The sequence below is a fragment of the Fringilla coelebs genome (assembly GCF_963513975.1).
Source record: "Fringilla coelebs genome assembly, chromosome: 16".
NCBI lineage: Eukaryota > Metazoa > Chordata > Aves > Passeriformes > Fringillidae > Fringilla > Fringilla coelebs.
The window spans coordinates 10332995-10354610 of record NC_140042.1 but is presented as its reverse complement, the minus strand read 5'-3'; the positions used below and the strand labels follow the sequence as shown (position 1 = coordinate 10354610).

Sequence of the window (21616 nt, the reverse complement as noted above, 5' to 3'; positions counted from 1 at the left end):
TTCATCCTTAAAGCTGCCATCTATTTATTTAAGACAAATTCTGCTTGCTAGCAAAAACTCAGGTTTTGAACCTGAAATGTATTCAGCAAATTATAAAAACACTTTTTTAAAAAGTAGGGTAATAATTCTTGAAATTCAGAGCACTCCCACTAAGAGGAAAAAAACCTGACAAAATACTAGCATGATGCTAGACTGGGGAGAATCTCTTTTCTTCAAACTGATGTGGGTTTTTAACTTTGATTATTATTACTTTCACTGTGATGTCCTGCTTGCTCATCCTAATTTTTTAAGAGTCTTATTGGGATTTCTTTGCTCCCAAAAGACAAGCACATGCCAAAGCATTACAGAATGCTGAAGGAATGAAGATGGAACTACATAACCTGTCACTCATGCTGGAGACAGTTCCTAGAAAGCTATGCACCTAAATTTTTACTTTGTGATAAATCAAGGATAAATCTGAAGAAATCAGATAAAATTTCATCATCTGACGTCTAATGTAGTAATTATTAACATCAGTAGGGCTACACTGCCTTATGATACTGAAATTGCTCTCTTTTAAGTGTAATACCTCATTCAAAACCTATTTACTTTTTTGCTGCCTCTGTATTGGGCCAGCTGTAGTGAATATGAAATAAATAAATAAATGGTTAGAGCTTTTCAAAAGTCAAATCTGTACTTAAGCATCAAAGCTGTGACTAACCAGGACAGGCCACTTCATTCATTCTCCACACTGATCTCCAGAATCACCATCAGCCAAATCCAGTATTACACTGCTGAGCAGTTAAGCCTGGTATTAGAGCATAGCTTTAGCTCACAAAATTACTGAAAAATAAAAACCATCAAGTCATTTCATCTTGAAACCTATCCTGGAATTCATAAGCATAGCAATTGCACTCTGATTTGGTTAGTAGCAGTGTTTAGTTCCAGTAAAATCCACAAAGGAATTTAAAATCAATTTTTTAAAGGCCAATTTCCCAATGGGCAGATTCAGGGAATGCTTTTGTACAGGACACATTAACCATGAAATCACTACGTGATAAAAGCCCAGTGTAACAAACATGTTGAGTTAGGCTGTAAAAACCTAAATTTGGCATTGCTTGATCACTAGTCTGCTTAGAAATCTGCAGATGTAGGGCCAGTAATGCTTTTCTGTTTTCTCCCTCCCAGGAAGGCTGCCCAAGGCTAACCTGAAGGGATCCAGGGCTGGGGTGGGGAGCCTCTCACTGCCCCAGCTGTGCTGGGCCCAGGCTGAACGGGGAACTGGCTGATAAGTGCTCCCACCAAAGACTCTGTGTGCTTAAATTAAATGTGAAAGACAATCAAGAGAAACATTTGCTGGAGTACAAAAAGGGCTTGTTTACTTTTGCAAAGCAAGTGGTTTTAATAAAAACTTGATGACACTTACTGCACATTATAAAGAGCAGAACACTGGTCCTGAGCCAGGGCAGACGCTCTGAGTGCAGCTCTGGGCTTTAGAATTGTTTTAGAATTTACTTTTTCACTGTCATCTGGGCCTCATTTTTTTACACACCCTTCTATTTAACATATTTCAAAGGGATATCTGGTCCAGAAATGTAGTTAGTATATTGCTTACAAATGAATTTGTACAGGCTTTATTTGTAATCTACAAGAGGCCAGGAACAAACTGTTAATGTCTAATAAAGGAAAACCATTTCTGATGATGAAATATGTAAAAGAAACAACTTGGCTCTGTCTTGCTCCGACCCCTGACCTGGAGGTGCCAGGCATTTCATTTCACCTGCCTTCAATTTTTTTTTTTTTAATTCTGTTTCATATCAAGAACACAGTACATTTTTAGAGAAACAATACCTTTACTACAAAACCATGTAAATGATTATATACAAAATGGTTACTGGAATTTGGTTTTGTACTGCAGTGACAGAAATAACTAGGTGCTGACATTTATTTACGCTTCCTTAATACTAAGTACATCACTCCACTGATCAGGGTAAAGGCAAAGGCAATCCAGGCTAAGACAAAGGAATAGCCATATTGGCCTTTGGAAACTTCCATTACATATCCATGGCTCTGGTGCAGTTCTTCATGCCTGTCTGTGTAAATGGAAGCTGCAATCATAACACACAGACCTGCAGGAGGAAGAAAATAACAAAGGTCAGCATCTTAAAACATTATCAGTACACACATCTATTCAGTGTCTCTTCTGTTAGCTGCTTCCTCCAATGTCCTTTCTTTGCAGATGATCGTTTTCCATCCTCAAACTAACCTGGAAGCATTTCAAGACATATTTTCAGTTTATTTGGCAGGCTTTAAATTTGAAGTGCTGTTGTGTATCTATGTCATTTGCAGTGAACAGAAAATGATTCTGAACATCTGGGTAGTTTTTACGACTGACAAAAAAAAAGAAGTGAGTGCTTGCCTGTAACAATTAGAGAGTTATTTAGTGTGTTCAAGAAGTTCAGCATCTCAAATTCTTTCCCTTCAAAGTTTAAATTACTTTATTCTGAGCAGTGATGACATCCATGTTTTAACTGTCTATATATTACAGAATGGTACAGCTCACTCTTTAAACAATTATGAAGGATAAGCTATGGCCTCAGGAGCACTACAGAGTTCTCATGCAGCTTGTTCTTTTTGGAACCCTTTCCTACTTTCCTACTTTCATGAAAATATCATTAAAGTCAAAAGTGTAGAAAAATCACTCACATGACAGGAGCTGGATAACAGAGGTTAACACAAATCTTTCTCCTTGCTTTAGACGGAAGAGTTGAAGAATGAAAACCAGAAATGCCACGCAGCAGAAAATCGTAGACAGGATCATGGTGGCCTGAACAGCCTGAATTGATTGATACTCTGCAAAAACAAAGCAGCCTTGATTAAAAATCATTTCTCTCTTTGCCTTCTCCTGCAAAGAGAAGGGGCAGAGCCATGTTCTGTAAGCAGGAGTTCAGCAGATGCAGCAAAGCAGTTGTGTGTGCATTGCAGAGGCTGATTCTCCTCTGCTTCCTTGGTATTAATACAGCCAGCTTGGTATTAAAAAGCTTCTCATCAAACTGAGTGAAAACACTGAAGAGACTTCTTCTGCTACACCCTTTGCTGCCATCCATGTCCTAGAGCACAGTGAAACTGCCAGCTGTCCCAAACAGCTTCCAAATGCAGACCCCAGCCTCCCACCAGACCTGGAGACAGCTCTGTTCAGGAAGGTGCAACCAGACATGATACCCACCCTTGGCACTAGAGATTGCTCTCATTCAGGTTTTTCATCGTGTCTATTATTTCCCAGTAACTGGGAGCTAAAGTAACCAATACCTTTTTAACCACGTGCAGCTGCTCTCTGTAAATCTGCAGCCACTGTAGCCACTGGGCCCCTGTAAATTTCATAGCAATTTCACCAGATCTGCTGAAGAACACAGACAGGCATGGAGGGACACTCACCATTGAACTCATCAGTGATAGCCATACAGGTGCTCGTATTCGTGGTACACACTCTCCAGACATCTGTAGAAAAGTTATCTCCCACCCACCAGGCCTGCAAAATAAAAGTAAAGGGATCTTACTGGGAGAACAAACAAAAAACCCCACAGAACTCCTTTGTTGTCCAAGTGTCTACTGATTAGATACATCAGCTGTAACAATTTTCTGTTCATTTTTGATACTTAACCACTCAAACGAAATGTGAGATTTCATGGCATTTCAGAATGAAGGGTATATAATTATCCACACATCATTCTCATTTTAGACCTCTGTGAAGTACGTAAGGGCATCTTAAACATCCCAAAGCACAAGGGATTTCCACTGTTTGGGCAGAAATTTTGTATAGTCACTGATTACTCACTCCTTGAGACACCTAGACAAGATGTACTTTGTTCACCCAGACCCTGTTTAGGATGCACACCTCTCTGAAGGAACAGCATTTGCTAATTTGCAGGAAATAGCATCACCTGTGAAACAGAAGTCCTTTATAGATGTTCTGGTTCCTGCCACTGAAATGATTAATCTCAATGCAATGCAGCTGTGCTGAGGTACACTATGGCATCTGTCTGGTAATGGCTGACAAATTAACATCCTCCTGTGGTATTTCTATTTTGAGGTTTTAACATTCAAGGCAAAATGATTCTGCAGCATCTGAGCAGATTTTTACAGTAGCCTGGAAAATGACAAGCACTCCACAAGTGGCATTTCCTCAGGAAACCCATTCCCATTCCAATAGCTACCCAGGCCTTTGTTTTGACTAGAGCTGCACAAAATGAGACTTTTAAATACGATTCCTGGTAGGATCTGCTGCTTAAATAGACATTCCAGAAGCCTCAGAGCTTACTGTGCAGCTTTGCAAACAATACTGCAGTTAAAACTATAATATATTATGGTAGTAGGCATATGGATAAACAGCAGTCCCAGTTCAATATGTTATTTTTCAGCTCTGAGCTCTATATAATATATAGATACATAATATAAAATCTAATAGAAGATGGTTGAACAGTTTAAGTTTTTAAATGTTCAAAGGTAGCTAATGACATGAAGTAGAGTGCACAGGCTTTTATTTCTGCAATAATTTGGGTTGTGTGTAGCAGATTTGAAATAAGATTAGGTTGCTTTGCCCACTGCCTTTGCTTTCTAAATATTCAAAGGAGCAGGGTCATTATTTGAGTGCTCCAGCACTCAAATAATGACCTACTTCCATGGAACAATCAACCACCTGACTAAAATGTAACACCTGAGTTTGTAGACTTTTGCAATAAAAAGTTGTGAGTAGTACATAATTTCACTTGGAGCATGGTCTTCACTAAACAGTATTTCCAGCAGGAGATTTTTTAATATCAAAAGCCTGTACATACATCAGACCTCATAGACAGATTCCATTGCACAAACTTTTGATCAGGATGGTGGGCTGTTTTGGAAAATGGAGAATTCCATTAAAAGCTAGATATAAATATTGGAAGGTAAATTCTTTTTGATTACAAAAATAAAACAGAAATTTGAAAACAATGCAACAGAAAATAATCTAAAGCTTTGTGCTGAAGCTACTTCAACTTAAAGGACACAGATACAGTCATGGTGTCGCTCATGATTTAACTGGGCATCCTGGACAAACACTTGGGAGGTAAAGCACACCTTGACTGAAATTATCCCCACACATTAATCACCAGCTGTTTGATTTTAGCTACTTGACACAAAAGGACAGTAGATTTTTCCCCCTTCTCTGCTTCATGTCCAGCTGAATCAAATCCCAGGGCTCCACCCTGTAAATATCCTCCTTGGCCAAGTCTCTCCCAGGCAGAGACTGCTGCCTTGAGCTTACAACATGATGCCACGGACAGCCTTATCCACCAGCAACATGCATACCCAAGGAATTTTTGTTACAGAAAGGTCTTTGCTTCATTTCTTTGCTTCAATTTTTATGAAGCAAAGAAATCCCAGCGTGTTTGAGAGACAAGGAGAAGAAATGACACTTACATTGTCGATAGTTGAGATGAACAGCAGTGCTGCTGAAGTTATGTGAAACACAATAATGAAGGCCAGGAGAATCAGCATCCTTGCTCTGGGGAGGCTTTAGGTAGAGATAAATCTGTTGAACATAAGAAAGTATATGAACAATCTTTAAGAGCTGCCAGTGGATCAACCTGCAGTTCTGGTGCTGTTAGAGACTGTAACAGCTGGAGTCCACGGCACATGTTCAATCTCTGCAGATACTTAACTGGCATCACAGTTGTAAATGAATCACAACTTGAAATGAAGCCCAAAGATGCATTTTGCAACCATCCAGCATGATGGCTGCAGTGAATAAACACACAAAGAAGTTTTATTCTGTGTGCAAGGATGGAAAACTCCTTCACATTGGCTTTTAAGAGAAGTGCATTTCAAATTACAGCCTCATGTGCAGTGATGAAAATATTTCCACTGACTGCAGTAAGGTCTTGTTCCAACCATCATTCCAAAGAAGGAAGAACCAGATTTCAAAAGGATGCTTGTAGAACAAAATGAAGTGCACCACGAACTACCTCCTAGATTTAGTAACACCTATGTTGTACCTTATGCCTCACATCCTTTGTTCATACAGTTATAAGTTTTATCCTTTGAATAATTACTAAGGACTACTATTTTCTTCAATGTATTGCTCCCACTGGTAGGGCTGAATAAACCCATTAGTTACATAAAAATCCAGTTAGCTATTTTATGTTCAGTCACTTAATACTCTCTGTAGGCTACCTATTACCTTCATACCTTATTTAACCTGCCTAATGCAATGTCACCGCTCACATGAAAAAAAATATATGCAAGAGAATCAGAAACTGTATTTAACTGGAATCCCCAGGAAATCTGTGGGCACATAACAAACAGGTTAGGGAAAACTACTGCTACTAATACACAGAAAAATGCAAATGCTTGACATACCTATTTCTTCTTGGCCAGAAATTCTTTCCAATTAATGTATGCTATAAGGAGTCTGCAGTCTTGCAGATCTTTGCAGTTAAGGTGCACCACTCTGTACATCATCTGCATGTAATCACTCATCAGTACATTCATGCATATTTGTCCCTTTGCTTTGGACACATTCTATGATGTCAAATGATGCCACTCACATAACACAGTAAATATCCAAAAGAAAGGGCAGTTAGGAATTTTAAGACTTCCATTATTTTTTTCATGTCTAATCCCCTCTCTCCTACTGCCATTTACTGGAATCATGAACCATATGAATAATTTAACCAAAGAAAAGGACTACTCTGACATCATTTTTAAAGCAGCTCTACTGGCACTCTCATCAGGGCAAATAATAACTACTCTGCAAAACTTTAACAAAAAGATAATTGACAGCATAATAACTGAGTGAACAGAGACCAGGAGTTCCAGAATAATCCTCTCCATCTCCACTGCAGCACAGAGTTATAACAAGCTCAAAGGCAAATAGCATTGAAGAGCTTTTTTGAAAAATAAGGGGACAGCTTTATATCCCTATCTAATTACAATGACTGAATGGGAAAGCCAAGTCAAACCCTAAAATAGGAAAAGCAGCTACTCCGGTGTGTATTCCTTCCCATTTCCTCTCTGTTAAAGTCTGCCTTCCCAGCACAACGAGGAACTGAAAGTGGGAATTGCCTCCAATTAGGTGATTCTACAGTATGACTCAAGGTCCTCTGAATCCAGTTCCACTTCTAGAAATGTCATTCATGGTTCTCTATCAAGCCTTGCTTGAATGAAAGGAAGAAGAAAGGAAAAGAAGGTATTTTGTGGGTTTGTATAATGCCACATCAAAATATTTTCACTGTGATATATACCAGTCTTTGCACAGCACCCTCTTGTCTTGTGGCTGTTATTTTTCTGAGGTTCATTTCTTGCACAGATGGTATCTAAGCATTCAATATTGCAACAATCATCTGCCATATAAGGAGAGAGAACCAAATTTACTCGGCATTCTTTTAAGGATAACAATACAATTTCATCTTATTACATGAAGTAACATAAAGTAAGAGAGACCAAAAAATGTAACCTAATTACAACCAATGTTGCAAAAGCAAGACTTGCCAGCACAGAAGAACCCACTTTATCTTCAATCAAATGAATGGTTTTGTTTTACTGTTTTCAGCCATAAAGAGAAGTGTTTCAGACAGGATATATAAGAGAAGAAGACATTTTTTGTTTTACCCAAATAAAGCAAAGATTAAATGAAAGAGATTTTTGTTTCATCTCTAAAAAAAAAAAAAAAAAGGCAAAAAAAAAGAGGGAAAAAAAAGACAATAAGAAAGGTCTGATGGGTCTGACATTTCTTTTTTGAACACCCTTCCTAACAACCACTTTTAGATTCCACCTCCTGCCTTGCTGGCAACTGCTCCCTTCACAAGCTGCTACAACTTCTGTGCACACAGTGCTAAACAATGACACATGGAGACAGGAATTAAATACACTGGGGGAAAAGAAGGAGACAGACCATTTCCAAGTAATTAATACCAGGAAAAGACAACAAGAACTGGTTATCCAATCTGTCATGCCTGAGCAGGATCCCAGAAGTGCACAGACCTCAATCACTCCTACAAACTTTCCCTTCCCATGGAGATCCAGTAGTTTCTGTGGTTCACCCCAGCCTGCACAAGGAATAATGAAGGGAGGAGGGTTTTCCAGAGAAACTCTCTGTGATTTGAGGGCAGGAAACAAAGAGCAGCCCCCCTCTTCCAAGATGCAGCCAGCAACATTGCAGATGCTACTACAGAATCTGCACCCCCCCTTTAGGCAGAAATTCTGGATTTCATCTCTCAGAAAGAGCTACTAGTCCTTCTCAACTCCACAAAATGCTGGAATTCAAACCTTACAGTGCAGACTCAAGATTCTCCCACTGCCTCAGCAAGAAGCTCTTCCTTCCCCAATCCTCTGAGGACAGCCTGCCTGGGAACCCCTCCTAGCAGCAGGGAGCTCCTTTCCTCTCCCTAAGAGCAAGAGAAGGACACAGCTACAGAGCACTGTTTGCATTAACATTTAGAATTCTTATTTCACTAATGTATTACCAACCAAACACTTTGGTAACATCCTATCCTGCACACTAGCAGTACTCCTTTTCTTATCTACCATGAACTGCTTCCTGGGCAGAGTGATTTTTCACCCTCTCTCATTTGCAGTTGAAACACCCCATGCTCTCAGGTCAAGGTGTTCATATGAATTTAAAGTACACTGCCTTCAGGCATGGATGAAGACTGGGATGATGCAACAGATATTGCCCATCATTCCCCAAAGTGGCTTGAATTCTTTTAATAGTTTTTACACACACATAAATATATGAGAAAAGCTTTTTGGACACGCTGCACTTACGATGATAGAGCCACCCTTCTCAGAAGTACATGATGAAAAGACTACAGGCAACAGCTACAAGTTGCAACAAGGAATATTCCAATTGTGAAAAAAGTATTAATTATATTCAATGAGCATGATTAAGTACTGGAACAGGGCCCATGAGGCTGTGGGATCTCCATTCTTGGACATCTTCCTGACTCAACTGAAGCAAGGCCCAGAACGTCCTGATCTAACCCCCTGCTCGGAGCCAGAGTCTGCACTAGAGACCTCCAGAGGCTCCTTCCAGCTCAGCTCTCCTGTCAATCTGTAGCTATTTCAGGAACCTCCCTGTACTAACCTCCAGCAAAGCTCTGAAAAAAGAGAACATAATATTTGACTTAGCTCATCACATGTGCCATTAAAAACAGATTTGGGGGTTACAGTAAGGATGACATTGAAGGATTAATTCCTTCAATTGCAAGCCTCAGCATTTAGTACCACTTCATAAGGTATGTTGTAAGGCAGAAGTGGACAGATACTGCTGAGCTACAAGTGCAGACTGCCACTGGATCTAGAAAGAGTAAATTACAGATTTGCTATGGTAATAAAGTTTCCCACAAATGCTGTTAAGTTCCAGGATACTTACACAAAACACATCGAAAACAGAAGGCCAGTTAGAGCAACAACACATATTTTCTTTTCAATTAGTGCAGAAGTAATGCTCCAGTGCTACTCCATTTTACAGGGGGGAGGATAAATGCAGCAGTCACACTTCTCTCGAATCTCTTCAGTAATGCAGACTTTTGGAAGCAGTAGTTTGCACTTGCCATGGGAGAGAGCCTGATGAACTTTAGAAGAAGTGGCTAAGAAGGGCCTCTGCTATAATCTCCTGGACATGCAGAGACAAGTATGTTTATACAGGATAAAACACTACAACCATCACAGAATTGCACAGTAAAGTAAGGTATCTAGGCCAGGGTTTCCAACATTTCTGAACTGCAGTGCTTCAAAACGGGGTTGTCTCCCTATGTCACATCACATAACACACAGAAACACATCCCCTGCAGAAAAGCCTCAGTTTATCTCCAGAATAAAGTTTATCTTTCATGTCCATCAGTATAAAGAAACATTACTATTTAAGTTTTTTTAGTACAGCAAGCAAGCAAAAATTAAAATAGTCTTTGACAGTTCTTAACAGAAGTTTTATCACTACTTTCAAACCCAGATGTCATGTCCACAACAAATGCTTTCCTTTCCTGCCATGCAGTTCCACTCTGCTGCCAGGCTGTTTCTCATGTTTGTGCATACTCAGTTTTTGCAACCAGCAATACATAGTGCAGGGTTTTTATCCTGGGCTCATTTACATTGGAAAGGCTGAAGCTTACCCTCCAACACTGGCTGCTGCCCTCACTCCCTAAGATCAGATCAGGGGTTTTTATCATCTTCATCTGAGCCCAGGTCTGAGAAATCTTCCACACAGACAATCCTGGTTCATACCCTTAGAAACACAGTGAAATCTCTGCAGAACAGCTCCTGCTCTGCACAGACTGAGGCTGGGGGTGTGCAGACTCTGAACACCCACATTTAGAGTGCTGAAAAGACACACCCAAAACAAGGGGTAGAGGAGCTTGCTAAACAAGTTACCATACCCGCAGCTCTCTGCACTGAGATGTTTCATTGCAACAAGAACAGCAGGTCTTTGGGCCATCAATAAGTATTCAGTTCAGTTGAACTTTCTTGAGGTCATTGGTGTAAAACTGATTCAAAGCAAACCTTAATTATCAATTCTTCTGCCCCTAATTAAGTCTGAAAATGTGAATTTAGAAGAAGTGTGTGTACTTGTAGCATGAGAAATCTGTCATCTTGTGATGCATCATAAGTTGTTTGGATTTACATGTTTTTGCTCAGAGTTCATGTGCCACATCTCATGGTGTCTCATGACATGCAAGAACTCCGAAGCTGGCTCACATTTGGCCTGTACCATTGTCTCTAAACTTGCACAAAATTCCCTGGTTTATGAAAAACAGACTGATACTGTTAACTTTCTTCTTTTCTTTTTCTTTTATCAAGTGTGAAGGGTTCTTTTTTTCTTATATGAGTCTCAGAACTGGAACCAAAATTGAAGTTCAGACAGCAGACTTTCTCCCAAGCCAGCAAGAGCTTTGAGGATTACAACAATCCTCTAATGCCTAAATATCAAACAACATAAAGGACAAGAAAATCAGGAAATGTAATACCAAGAGAATAATTACACCAGTTGAAACAATTTACTCCCATTTCTTTATTTCTTCTGTCTGAGACAGTTGGGAACACCAACACTCTTCAAGTGTACATTCAAATTGTGACCTGTTTTCATGCCCAGGTGTTACCCAGCTAACAGTCAATACAGAAACTAAATGTCCTCCTTCAACCAGCCTCTGCAGCCAGCGTGGAGACCTCCAGGAAGTGCTGGATGGCTCTGAGTACACCTCTACAATACTGAATGGGGACCCAGGAGGGAAATGCAAAGTACAAGTAACAGTCTGCACAGTGCATGGGCTCCCACCCAGTTTCTTCCTGGTGTAAAGCTAAGCATGAAGAACAATGTGTGTTCCACATGAAATAACATTCCCTGCTTGATGCTGGCTTTGGAATCAAGAGGGCTACGTGTCCTGTGAGCCCCTAGATGGCACAGAGACCATCAGCTCTTTTTGTTTGCTTAATTGAGAACACACTCAAGCCCACAGCTCTTTGTGCTACCTATTTTATGGGGAAGGAAGAGAGCTTTTCACTTACACTTCCACCTGCTTTTCTAAGTCCTTCCTCACAAAGCAAGGAAATCAGAAGGAAATGAATCAAAGCTCCCTGCACCCAACCACTGTATGAAGACAAAAAAAATCAATACAACAAAAAAAATGAATCCACTCTCTTTTCTAGAGCTCCATTTGAATGACAATATGTATGGCTTTTTTAACACAATGGCAGAAAATAAAGTAGGGTCATCCTATCAGTTCTAGATTTATTGGTGCCTTTGCAGCAGGCTGTGTTAACACCCAGCAACCTCCAGCACAACCACAGGAGTCAGCTTGTGTTTTGATAGTGAAATACACGGGCTTGGAGAGAAACTCACAAGACACAGTATGACCTAGTTTTTTTCTGTTTTCTTTCAGAAAATCATGCCTTGCAACCAAAGCCCTGAGGTCTGCTCTTTGTGTGCACCACAACTAATACAAATGTACATCTACAGCTTAATAAAACCTTTTGCTTTTACCATGTTTGGATGTCTGTCCATCCTGCTGGTACTGGTGGGACTGCCTGAGCAACAGCAGGCTTAGAGCAAACAAGCTCATGGCCTCCCTATCACCTGTGTGTGAGGGGATGCTCAAGCACCCATTCAGCTCTTCCTCAAGCAACTTCATAAGCACTAAATCTGGTCTCCTCTTCAGAAACCCCACCTAGTTTCCAAAAATGAAAGAGACTATGATTACAGGCAGGTCTGACAGATCATCTGCAGCCTTCCTCCTTTCTCACCCTGTCCTCCTCATTAGATCTATGCTACCAAGCCAGAACTCCAAAGTCCAGGAAATTTTAACCCTGCTGTTCCATACATTTCCAAACAAAACCAAGAAGCAAATTGCAGCAAAAATGCAACATGCTGGCTTTGAGTATAGAGACCAAAGGAAGCAGATGCTTCTAATTTCTTAGGAATGCTTTTAATAAAATTTTGACCTAGGGATGCCAGCATTGCTGCCACTTCTGTAACTCTGTCAGTCATTTATTTGCAAACAAGTTTGGACTGGGTTTAGACTTGCCCTACCACTCCTTTCACTATGGCCCTGCTGTGTGCACTGCAGAGCAAAGTCACTCTGCCATGAAGCCTTTGTGGGCAGACCCAGCAGAAGAAAACCAGCTATGGGAACACAGGGACACAATGCCCTGTTGTGGGGTGGGGAAGTGTCACTTACCAGGAAAATGAGCCTTGTGACAGCTTACCTGAAAATCCTAAAAAATAGCCTGAAGCTTAAAAACTTCAAGATAGATGTATTCAAATACTCCAGCAAAATCTGGAAGAGACGTTACCAGCCACTATATGCTGAGAAGACAATTTAGCAGGTAGAGAAGTCAGCTGCCTACACAGACATATTTGAATAAAAGTCTTTAAGACTTCACCTTCTCAAAACTGCTTTTTAGAGGGTTTTGTATGGTCAGCAGAAAGAGACTACTTTTCCTCCTCCAGCAGCACAAATCACACCATCCTCAAAAGTAAATCTTTTACACATTCTTCTGTTTTCCTAAAGCACTTATAGTTGTAACTGTACTTTAATACTAGATAATAATAGTCTCATACTTAGTATGTTCTATATCTGCATCTAATCCCAACATAACCCACAGTGGTATAAGGCAGGCTGACATATTACTAAATAATACCTGAAAGGGTTGCAATTAATCTCTGATTCCCATCATAGTCATCCATTCTTCCACCTTCAGTTTATGCTGAGCATCATATGCCTTTGGCAAATGCTAACAAAACAGTCTTTAATCAAAGACACCCCATGGTTCAAGGGATTTCTCAAAGGGCACATATTGTTTGAGAAAACCCAGCAGTAATTTGAAAGAAGTAACTGCTTGTGTATTGCAGTTTCTGGTTTCTTACAAAACATAAAAGTATTCTGCCAGCTTTCACAAAGGCATGAGCAAAACGTGTTATAAAATGTTTGTAACTTAAGTATGTATGGGTAGAGCTTAACTGTATTCTTAGAAAATTAAAGACAGCACGGATCATTTCAGGTGTTCAAAGCATGCTCTCTGTTCAGCTAGTTTGCTTGTTGTGCACCAGATACCACTTCAATGTAAACAAAGCTGTGGTGTACATTAAAACCTTCTTAACAATCAAGCTGGTCTGAAAGTACTTAAAGCTTGATTTTTCCTAAGCTTAACAAGACAAGAACCTCTCGTTCTCACTTGCTCATTTTCAAAGATCAAGACAGAATGGGGATATACTTGCTTGCAGGTAAAAGCAAACACATGAAAGGAAAAAGAACTGTGTAACTTAGAGATGAAAATATATGGCTATAAATCAGATGTGAGCACATTTAGGATATAAATTACAACTCTTAGAGCTGTCACATTCTGGAACAGCCTTACAATCACCACAGCATAGGAAAAAGAGAGCTCCACAAAAGGATTTCCGTGATGCAGGGACGGTGCTAGCAGGGAGACTGACCCGCTGTCCTGAGAGGACCCTGCAGCTCTGCTCTCCTGTGAAGCCTCTCAACAGCTTCACTGAGGCCTCTGTGCATTTCACAACAGGCTTTTTGCATGATACCCATGCCCCTGGCACTGGGCTGAACTCCCTGCCGGGCGCCAGGGGCTGCTGGCAGTGCTGGCAGCAGTGCAGGCTGCTGGGCAGCGCGGTGACACCATGCTGACCGTGACACAGCCAGCTTGGAGGCACCTTTTGTTTCTCAGGTGGGCGGCAGAGCTTCCAATAGTGAGCACGGCCTGTGCCCCTTGTCTGAGGGTGACCTAAGGGCCCCCACACTGCATGCCAGCCCCCCAGGGCAGGGGTCAGCAAGCACAGAGCCCGTTGCAGCCTGCTGGCACAGCCCTGCCTCTGGCTCCATGGAGCTGGGACAATGACACAGGGCTGTTCCAGTAAGCTATTCAAGCTATGGGAACCCTCCCGGGAACCTGCTCCTGAAACAAACAGCTGAACTGAGGTGTGGCCTGGCCTCACCCCTGCTCAATCACTGTGTGGACACATTTCAGTGTCAAGGGTGTCTCTGTTCAATACCTTGGCAGGGCAGGGAGTGTCAGATCAAGTAAAATACCAGACCTTTATATCAGGTTGACAGATAAAATGTGTCCTCAGTCAATGAAAAGGAAAAAAAAAAAGGCACACCTGCAGCATTGACTAGAAATTAACATAGTTCTGAGTGAACCTCAGACCCTGGGCTCTACTGACTACAGACTGCTGCTTATCCAGAGATTATTCCAGATACAACAGAACAGCTCGAGTGATTTATGATGTTCCACCTAATTAACCAACAAACAAAGGCAGAAAAGGTCTGTCTTTCCAGATTGAAAGCAGTGCATTTAATTCTGTAGAAATAAAAGCTGATATTGTTTTAACTTTGGCAGATGCTCTGTGGAAATTGCTAGCAATTAAATGTGTTGCATTCACTGTTGTAAAATTTTCAAACTGCTTGTTTTGATTTGGCTTTGACTAGTTCTGTGTTGAGAAATTTTGGTTTTAGTTATTTCAGAGTTTACACATCATCTGTCAAGAGTGTGAAAACACATTTCTATTGGTGGTACAACAGTTGGTTATAAAACAAAAAGCTTAAACTCTCCACCAACTACTACTTTGTCTGACAGCAACACTGTAGCACAGGATTACACCGAATACTCTGCCCACCTCCAGAACGCAATTTTTACACCCTAATTTGTAATCAGTGCAGTTAAAGTTGCCACGTGGACTCTACAAATCCAAATAGAAGCATTCCTGTACCTTGTTTGTGCACACTCAGTGCACAGCTCTTCTACACTGGCTGCTCTGTGGGAACAGCTCAGTCCCCTCAGCCCCTGGGTCACTTTGCTCTACCCTGCAGCTGCACCTTGACCAGGCTGGACAGTGCCTGGGTCACTGCACAGCCACAGTGCCAGGTAAGGGTACAGCAAGCACCCTGACAGATGGGCAGGCTCAGCCCTGTTCACAGTCTGTGAACAGCCCTTCAGTCGTTCACAGACGGTTCTGCAGGCTCTGGACTTGGGTTTGTTTCTGCCTTTGAACTAAACAGCGGGCTTGCTCTTCAGTGGACTGAGCACAGCAAGCCCTGGAGAACAGGTGGGTGTGCAGAGCCCACCTGGCAGCACACGCACCTCAGCAGAGACATCCAGGGCCTTTGGAAGGCCTCCTTCTGTCTGGAAGAAGACCAGAATTTGGATCTATTTCAGGACACTGAACACCTGCATTAGACAGCTGAGAGAGTGTTCCTACTGCCCACCTTGGCTGTTTGCCGCCCATGCAATTCCAAACATAGCACAGTGTTTAGAATCAGTGAAGCAAACCATAAATATATATCCTATAGCCATCTCTAAGGGGTATTTGAGTCAGTCCACTTTCTGCTCCACCTACAGACTCCTCTGAAGATCTCTACACAGCCAGAGGGTTGTATTTTAAGGTCACACCCAAATTATGAGGCTTCACCTGGCATGCACATACCATCATTAAACCTGCCCATGAAACTTCACCAGCAAAATAAAAAGGTGTAATTACATTTTCTCCATTCAGTGGAGATATAATAATTCCTTTGATGGATGAATTCAGGCCATCAGGCTTTTTCTTGAGTCTCACCCAGCAAGATGTATTTTCTATTACTTATGATGCTTATCTTCCTAATGGAGTCATAAGCATCACCTGACATTTTGAGATGTATTTTACAAAATTATATACTCTCTAAAACCGTGAAGTTTTTAACAAAAAACCAGCAAAAACTGAAACTCCACTGCAAAGATCATGGTTTGCTTTGAGCATCCAAAAAACAAGCAAACCCTAACAAACACTGAACAGCTCCATGAATGGAATTCCTTAGCGCTGTGCTTATGTTCCCCCTGCATTCCCTCTGAGACCAATGTGATTTCAATAAAAGCTGTGCATTCCTTTCTACTTTCAAATTTGGCTGTGCTGAAGTTTCGCATGGATTTCACATACAGTGTTTGTTTCACTTCAGAGTAAATCTCTTTCTTATTAGTTCCTGTATAACACAGTGTCTCGTTCTGCTGGGTCTTCTTCCAACAGGAACATGGAGGAGGACCTGGAAAGTACATCTGCCAGCTAGCAGTATAAAAGACCTTGTCCCCAGAGACCTACTTATCTCTTTAATTAAACACATTCTTGTCCTGATTTATGTGGGGATGTCATGTCTTACATGATGCTCAAGACGCAAATTGAATGTGAAGTGCCAGTGGAAAACCAAAATATATTCAAGTGAAAAGGGAAGAGTCTCCTTGTGCTGCCACTGATCTCCTTTCTAAATGACAGGGAAACTGCATTATGAAAGGAGACAGCCTACACCTAATATACTTAGCAAAAGTAGGGGAAGGTCTTGCTTCTCTAAATACCCATATGGGACTCATCAGTACAACATTCTTCTAATCACTGAAGGAATGTCAAACCTGAGCTGGGAAATGACCTTGAGACAAACAAGACAACAAAATAAAAGCCATAATAATAGAAGTAAAAGAAAGACACAAGGCAACTGTGAAGCAGGAGATGCTAATAAATCAAGAGGGATCAAGTGCATTAACTGAAAGTGGGTGTAAGATAGAGATGTTCATTTCTTCTAATGTTGGCCAGCAACAGTAACTCCAGAATCTATGAACTGAGGCAGAATCTTTGTGTAAGATAATAATGTTGCAGCAGCCTTCAGTCTTGACCTGCTCAGTCTGTTGAATGACTTCCTTTATTAACAAGGTTTTAAATCTGTGTAACCAAATAAAAGTAACTGTTTTTCCTCACTGGCAAAGCCACAGCATAATCAACACTGTTTGTATGTTTACGATAGAAGTCTTTCCAGACCACAAACAAAGAATAAAACACCAGTAGTGTCTTGTCTACTGATTGGATGTTGTTTTTATTTGAAATTATATTAACACAACATTTTCCTTCCCAAATGAGCATACTAACAAGAAACTGATCACCATGAAGAGTCTTCATGGTATTGCTGCATTTCAGCTCCAGTTAATGTTGATGGCTATTGGCAGAGCAATTCCTGGATTCCTGGCTGGGCAGACAGCTACCTGGTAACATCCCCGTCAGCCACACAGCTGGCGTGATACAATCTGTAGACATCTTTATTCAGCACAGAGGATGAGTCTTCCCTCAGGTATCCCAACAGTCTATTTCCTAACTCAACTCTACAAGTTCACAAGGAGGTTCAGAGAACAGCAAGAGTTCCTTCTTTCAATGTCTTTGAAGCAAAAGTGAAGTCCTTAAATCTTATGCTGAATAAAGTCATATCAGCTTCTGGTGGCCATGTTTACCATATGCCTTTGTTTCCACCCCCACTTTGATTTCACCAGCCGTGGCAAGTACCTGTACCCCAGCTGCATTCCTTAGGATGGCATTTGTCACACACTCTCTTACAAAAATCTTGCTGGACTGTGCAGCAAACTGCAATTCCTGTTTCTCCCCCCAGTGAAACTCATGCCCAATAGTTCCCTACCATTTGTGTGGATTCCTGCCTGCCCACACCTGCAGCCACCTGGCACCTCAGTCCCAGCAGCCCAGCCTCACAGCTCTTCCCTGAACTACATGGACAGCAAAGCTTTCAACATCCGAGAGGAGGTCAGGTTGAAGGAGTCACTATAGACTATTTTTACTTGACAGAAAAAACATCTGCTCAGTCAGGCAAGAAAGCTTATTTTATATAGCTAACACACCAACACTGTATATAGAGAGTCTGAAAGTAAATTAAGAAAAACAGCAACATTTTGTTTTTCTGATGATAAGCCAACCATAGCTGTTTACTTCCAAAGTTCCTAAAGAAAATGCCACCAAAATTCAGGGTGGATTTCACAGCTATTTAGTGGGTTTCTTCACAGCCCTGTATCAAGTCAGAGGACACTACTAAGATGCTCTACAGCAATAATTACTGATCATTTACATACTATTCCCAACTGCTGTGAGGAGGGGAAAAATAAAAACCTTCCTGCACCATGTGAACAAAGTATTCTGGCCAATATATTAAAAGAGAGGCTGAACTGCAGGTTTCTTGATGGCAGCATTCTGAGGGTAAGAACAAGTCATCGATAAGCCTGCTGAGAAACAGACAGCCGTGTACTGTTCTTCCTAGAAATGTCCAAACAAGGAGCTGACCTCTCAAATTCAATACTCAATATTGCATACAACACACGATACTGAGAGCTGCCTGTCCAGTATCTGGCACACAACATCCCCGATGTAAGTGGGGCATTACCTATAGATAAAAACCACCCATGAGTGAAACTGCAGTTTGACTCAAGCAGAAAAACGTTTAATGCTGGCCAAAACTTCATAAACCGAAATCTGCACTGAATTACATCTAAGTGTATTTTCCTTCCACTGTCGGGGAGGGAGCTGCCAAGAGCTGCTACAGCGTTACTGCAACATACGCGAACTCCGCTGAGAGTTCATTACAGAAAAGAACAGAAAGAAACTATCCCGTGAAGAACGCGAACTTTCTGCTGGCTTGGCCCAGCCTGGACTCACTGGCGAGGAGCCCCTCGGCCCGCCCCGTCCCGCTCGGGGGACGCCCGGGGCGAAGGAGCGGTCCGGGGCTCGACGGGACCGGGACCTCTCTCTCCGGCCGGCCCAGCGACGGCGCAGCACCGCAGCCACCCAAATGAAATGTGCTTCGTAGTAAACAAATATGTGCTTTTAAGTTTTCCCCATTTCTGACGGGTTTCTTCCTCCCCTGGCCGGCGAAGCCGCCCGCTCCCCCCGCCGCCGCCCCGCTCCCCCCGCGCCCCCCGCCCGGCCGAGGCTACTCACGGGCGCGGGCCGGCGGGCAGCTCTCCGGGGCTGCGACCGTCTGGCGGCGGCGGCGGTGCCTCCGCCCGCCCTCCTGCGGGAATGATGTCAGCCGCGGCTGGGTGTGGAACCAGAAGGGCTTTCAAAAGTGCCCCCCGGCCGCTGGCGGCGGGAGAGGGCTGTGAGCGCGTGTGTGTCTGCGAGGGTGTGCGGGCGCGGAGGGAGGGACGGACGGACGGACGGGGCGCGCACAGGAGAAACTTTCCCCGCCCGTTCCCACTCGGGCGGGCATCCAGGCGCACCGCCGCCCGGCCCTCCCCGGGGGCGCTCGGCCCGCCGTCCGCCGGGGCCGGTCCCCGCAGCGCTGCCCCCGCCGGCCCCCGGACAGGGCGGGCCGAGCCCACGTACGGGATGCCAGCGGCCGGGCGCTCGGCCCGCTCCCCGGGCGGCCCCTGCCTTCCGTCTGGGCTGAGCCTCCCGGAGGAGTGACCGCTCCGCACCGGGTGCGGGGGCGGCGGGACCCCGTCCCACAGAGCCGCGCACAGCGAGGGGCGGCCGTGCCACCCGTCGCCGCGGGCAAGGACGGACGGCTGCTGCCCGATGGTAGCTGGGCGAGGGCTTTTCCCAGGAGGGACAGGGCGAGGCCCAGGGCGGAGCCCTCTCACGGGAGCCATAGCGGGGGAAAGCAGCCGCGATTCCCAAAGCGGCCGGGGACAGCTGCGGCGGCCGCGCCCGCCCGGGGAAGGGGCCGGGAAGGCGCCATTTCCAGCCGGCCGTGCTTGAGCCGCTCCCGGCCCTCAGCGCCGGGCCGAGCCCCTGCCCCGGGACGAGCGGGGCCGGCCGCCGGCGGCGCCGCTGAGGGACGGGCCTGGGGCCGCCCCGGGCGGCTGCGAGTGCCGTGTTAGGGCAGAGCTGTCCTGGCTGAGAGCCCGGCGTGCCAGGCTCGGCTCTCTGCTGCCTGGGCTTGTTCGTCACGGAGAAAAACGTGTGTGTGGAGGGCTGAGGAAAGCTGCGCTCATAAAGCCGTCCCCGGGCAGCACAGGTGAGAGCGGGGTCACTGCCCGCGCCTCACGCCCGCCGCTCTCCTGAAGAGTTCACCGGCCACCATCGCCAGTGGCAAACATCAGTCACCAGCCGTGCCCGTTTCCAGCTTGGCTTTCACGTAGCCTTCGTCAGCGGGGCGATGGTATTTACCGTGACTCAGGCAGGCTGAAGACCGTAATTCGGCTTTTTGGCTGCCTTGCAGGTTTTGGTGTGGGTACAGCCTCTTTGCTGGGTCGGGTGGCTAAAAGGTCTCACCTGCCCTTACCACAGTGCGATGTTGGCGAGGATATCTGGCTCTTCCCGTGTGATTACCAAGCTGTCTGCTTTATACGTTCTTTTGTGTCTTGCTCTCTGTTACAGTTCTGCGCAAGTTGCTGTCAATGTTTGTTTTGGATGTTACCTAAAAATCCAGCAGACCATGACTCTTTCGGTTCAGACTGTACGTGCAAGTTTACGAGCAGTGTTTCCCAATCCCAGAGATTACCTGTTCTATTAGAACTGTAGTGAATTCCAGCAACTCCATCCCTATTCCTAGAGGCTTTACGCAGATAGCAACTATTATGCTGGGCAAAAACATTGTGTTGGTCACTACTCAAAAATTAGCAGCATGGCCCTACTTCATTAGACCTTCATTTTTTCTGATGTGCAGCATTAGTGCCCTTGTATAGCTGTTAGGAATCTCACGTCTTGCTAAAAAAAGCAGAATTATAGGATGACTATGAAAGAGTTGCATTGCCAGTCTGAGCACCACCAGCTCTACCAAACACTGCAAGCAATTCAGCTAGGGTGGATGGCATTTGGTGGCATTCCAATCTCTTACGGTGTCTTTTGCATTCTGATATTAGCTTCAGTTCTGTTGTAACTGCCAAACACACCTTGTGTTCACAATCACTTCAGGATCATACACAGGAATATCCAGTGCCATAAACAGTCCCCAGTGTTCACTACAATTTACATTTCTCTATGCTCATGTGTTCCAAGCTTCTGGATAGGAGAGACTGGCACTCAAAGTAGTGGCTGCTTCTTCATTTGTACAGCATCTCGTTTCTGGTAATTGCCTTGAGGTTAGACTGGAGTGGGAATTCAAAGTGGCTCTCAGGAGAGATGTTCATAGCTGTGGGGCTGAAGGAGCAAAAATGAGAAGCTTACAAGTATCACGTGGAGGAGACAACCCTGATTGTCAATTTCCAGGGATTTCAGGAAAGTGGTACCTCACACTGAGCCAACCACTGAAGGCATGACAGCCTGACTTCCACTGAGCTGAAGTATTAGAGCTGAAGTCACTAAAACATTCCCCTCACACAGAGATAAGTTTGTAAGTGGAATATGGCAACAGAACAC

At 43.6% G+C, this 21616-nt stretch overlaps 1 protein-coding gene across 1 annotated transcript; it reads right to left on the bottom strand.

Annotated features, from left to right (window-relative positions):
• Positions 1 to 1812: 1812 nt before the first annotated feature.
• Positions 1813 to 19627, bottom strand: EMP2 (epithelial membrane protein 2). Its single transcript, XM_084216444.1, has 5 exons — positions 19253 to 19627; positions 5434 to 5545; positions 3415 to 3508; positions 2686 to 2832; positions 1813 to 2108 (listed from the first exon to the last, which is right to left on the bottom strand). The coding sequence occupies exons 2-5, from the start codon at positions 5509 to 5511 to the stop codon at positions 1924 to 1926; spliced, it is 504 nt and encodes a 167-aa protein (XP_084072570.1). The 5' UTR covers positions 5512 to 5545; positions 19253 to 19627; the 3' UTR covers positions 1813 to 1923.
• Positions 19628 to 21616: the final 1989 nt, after the last annotated feature.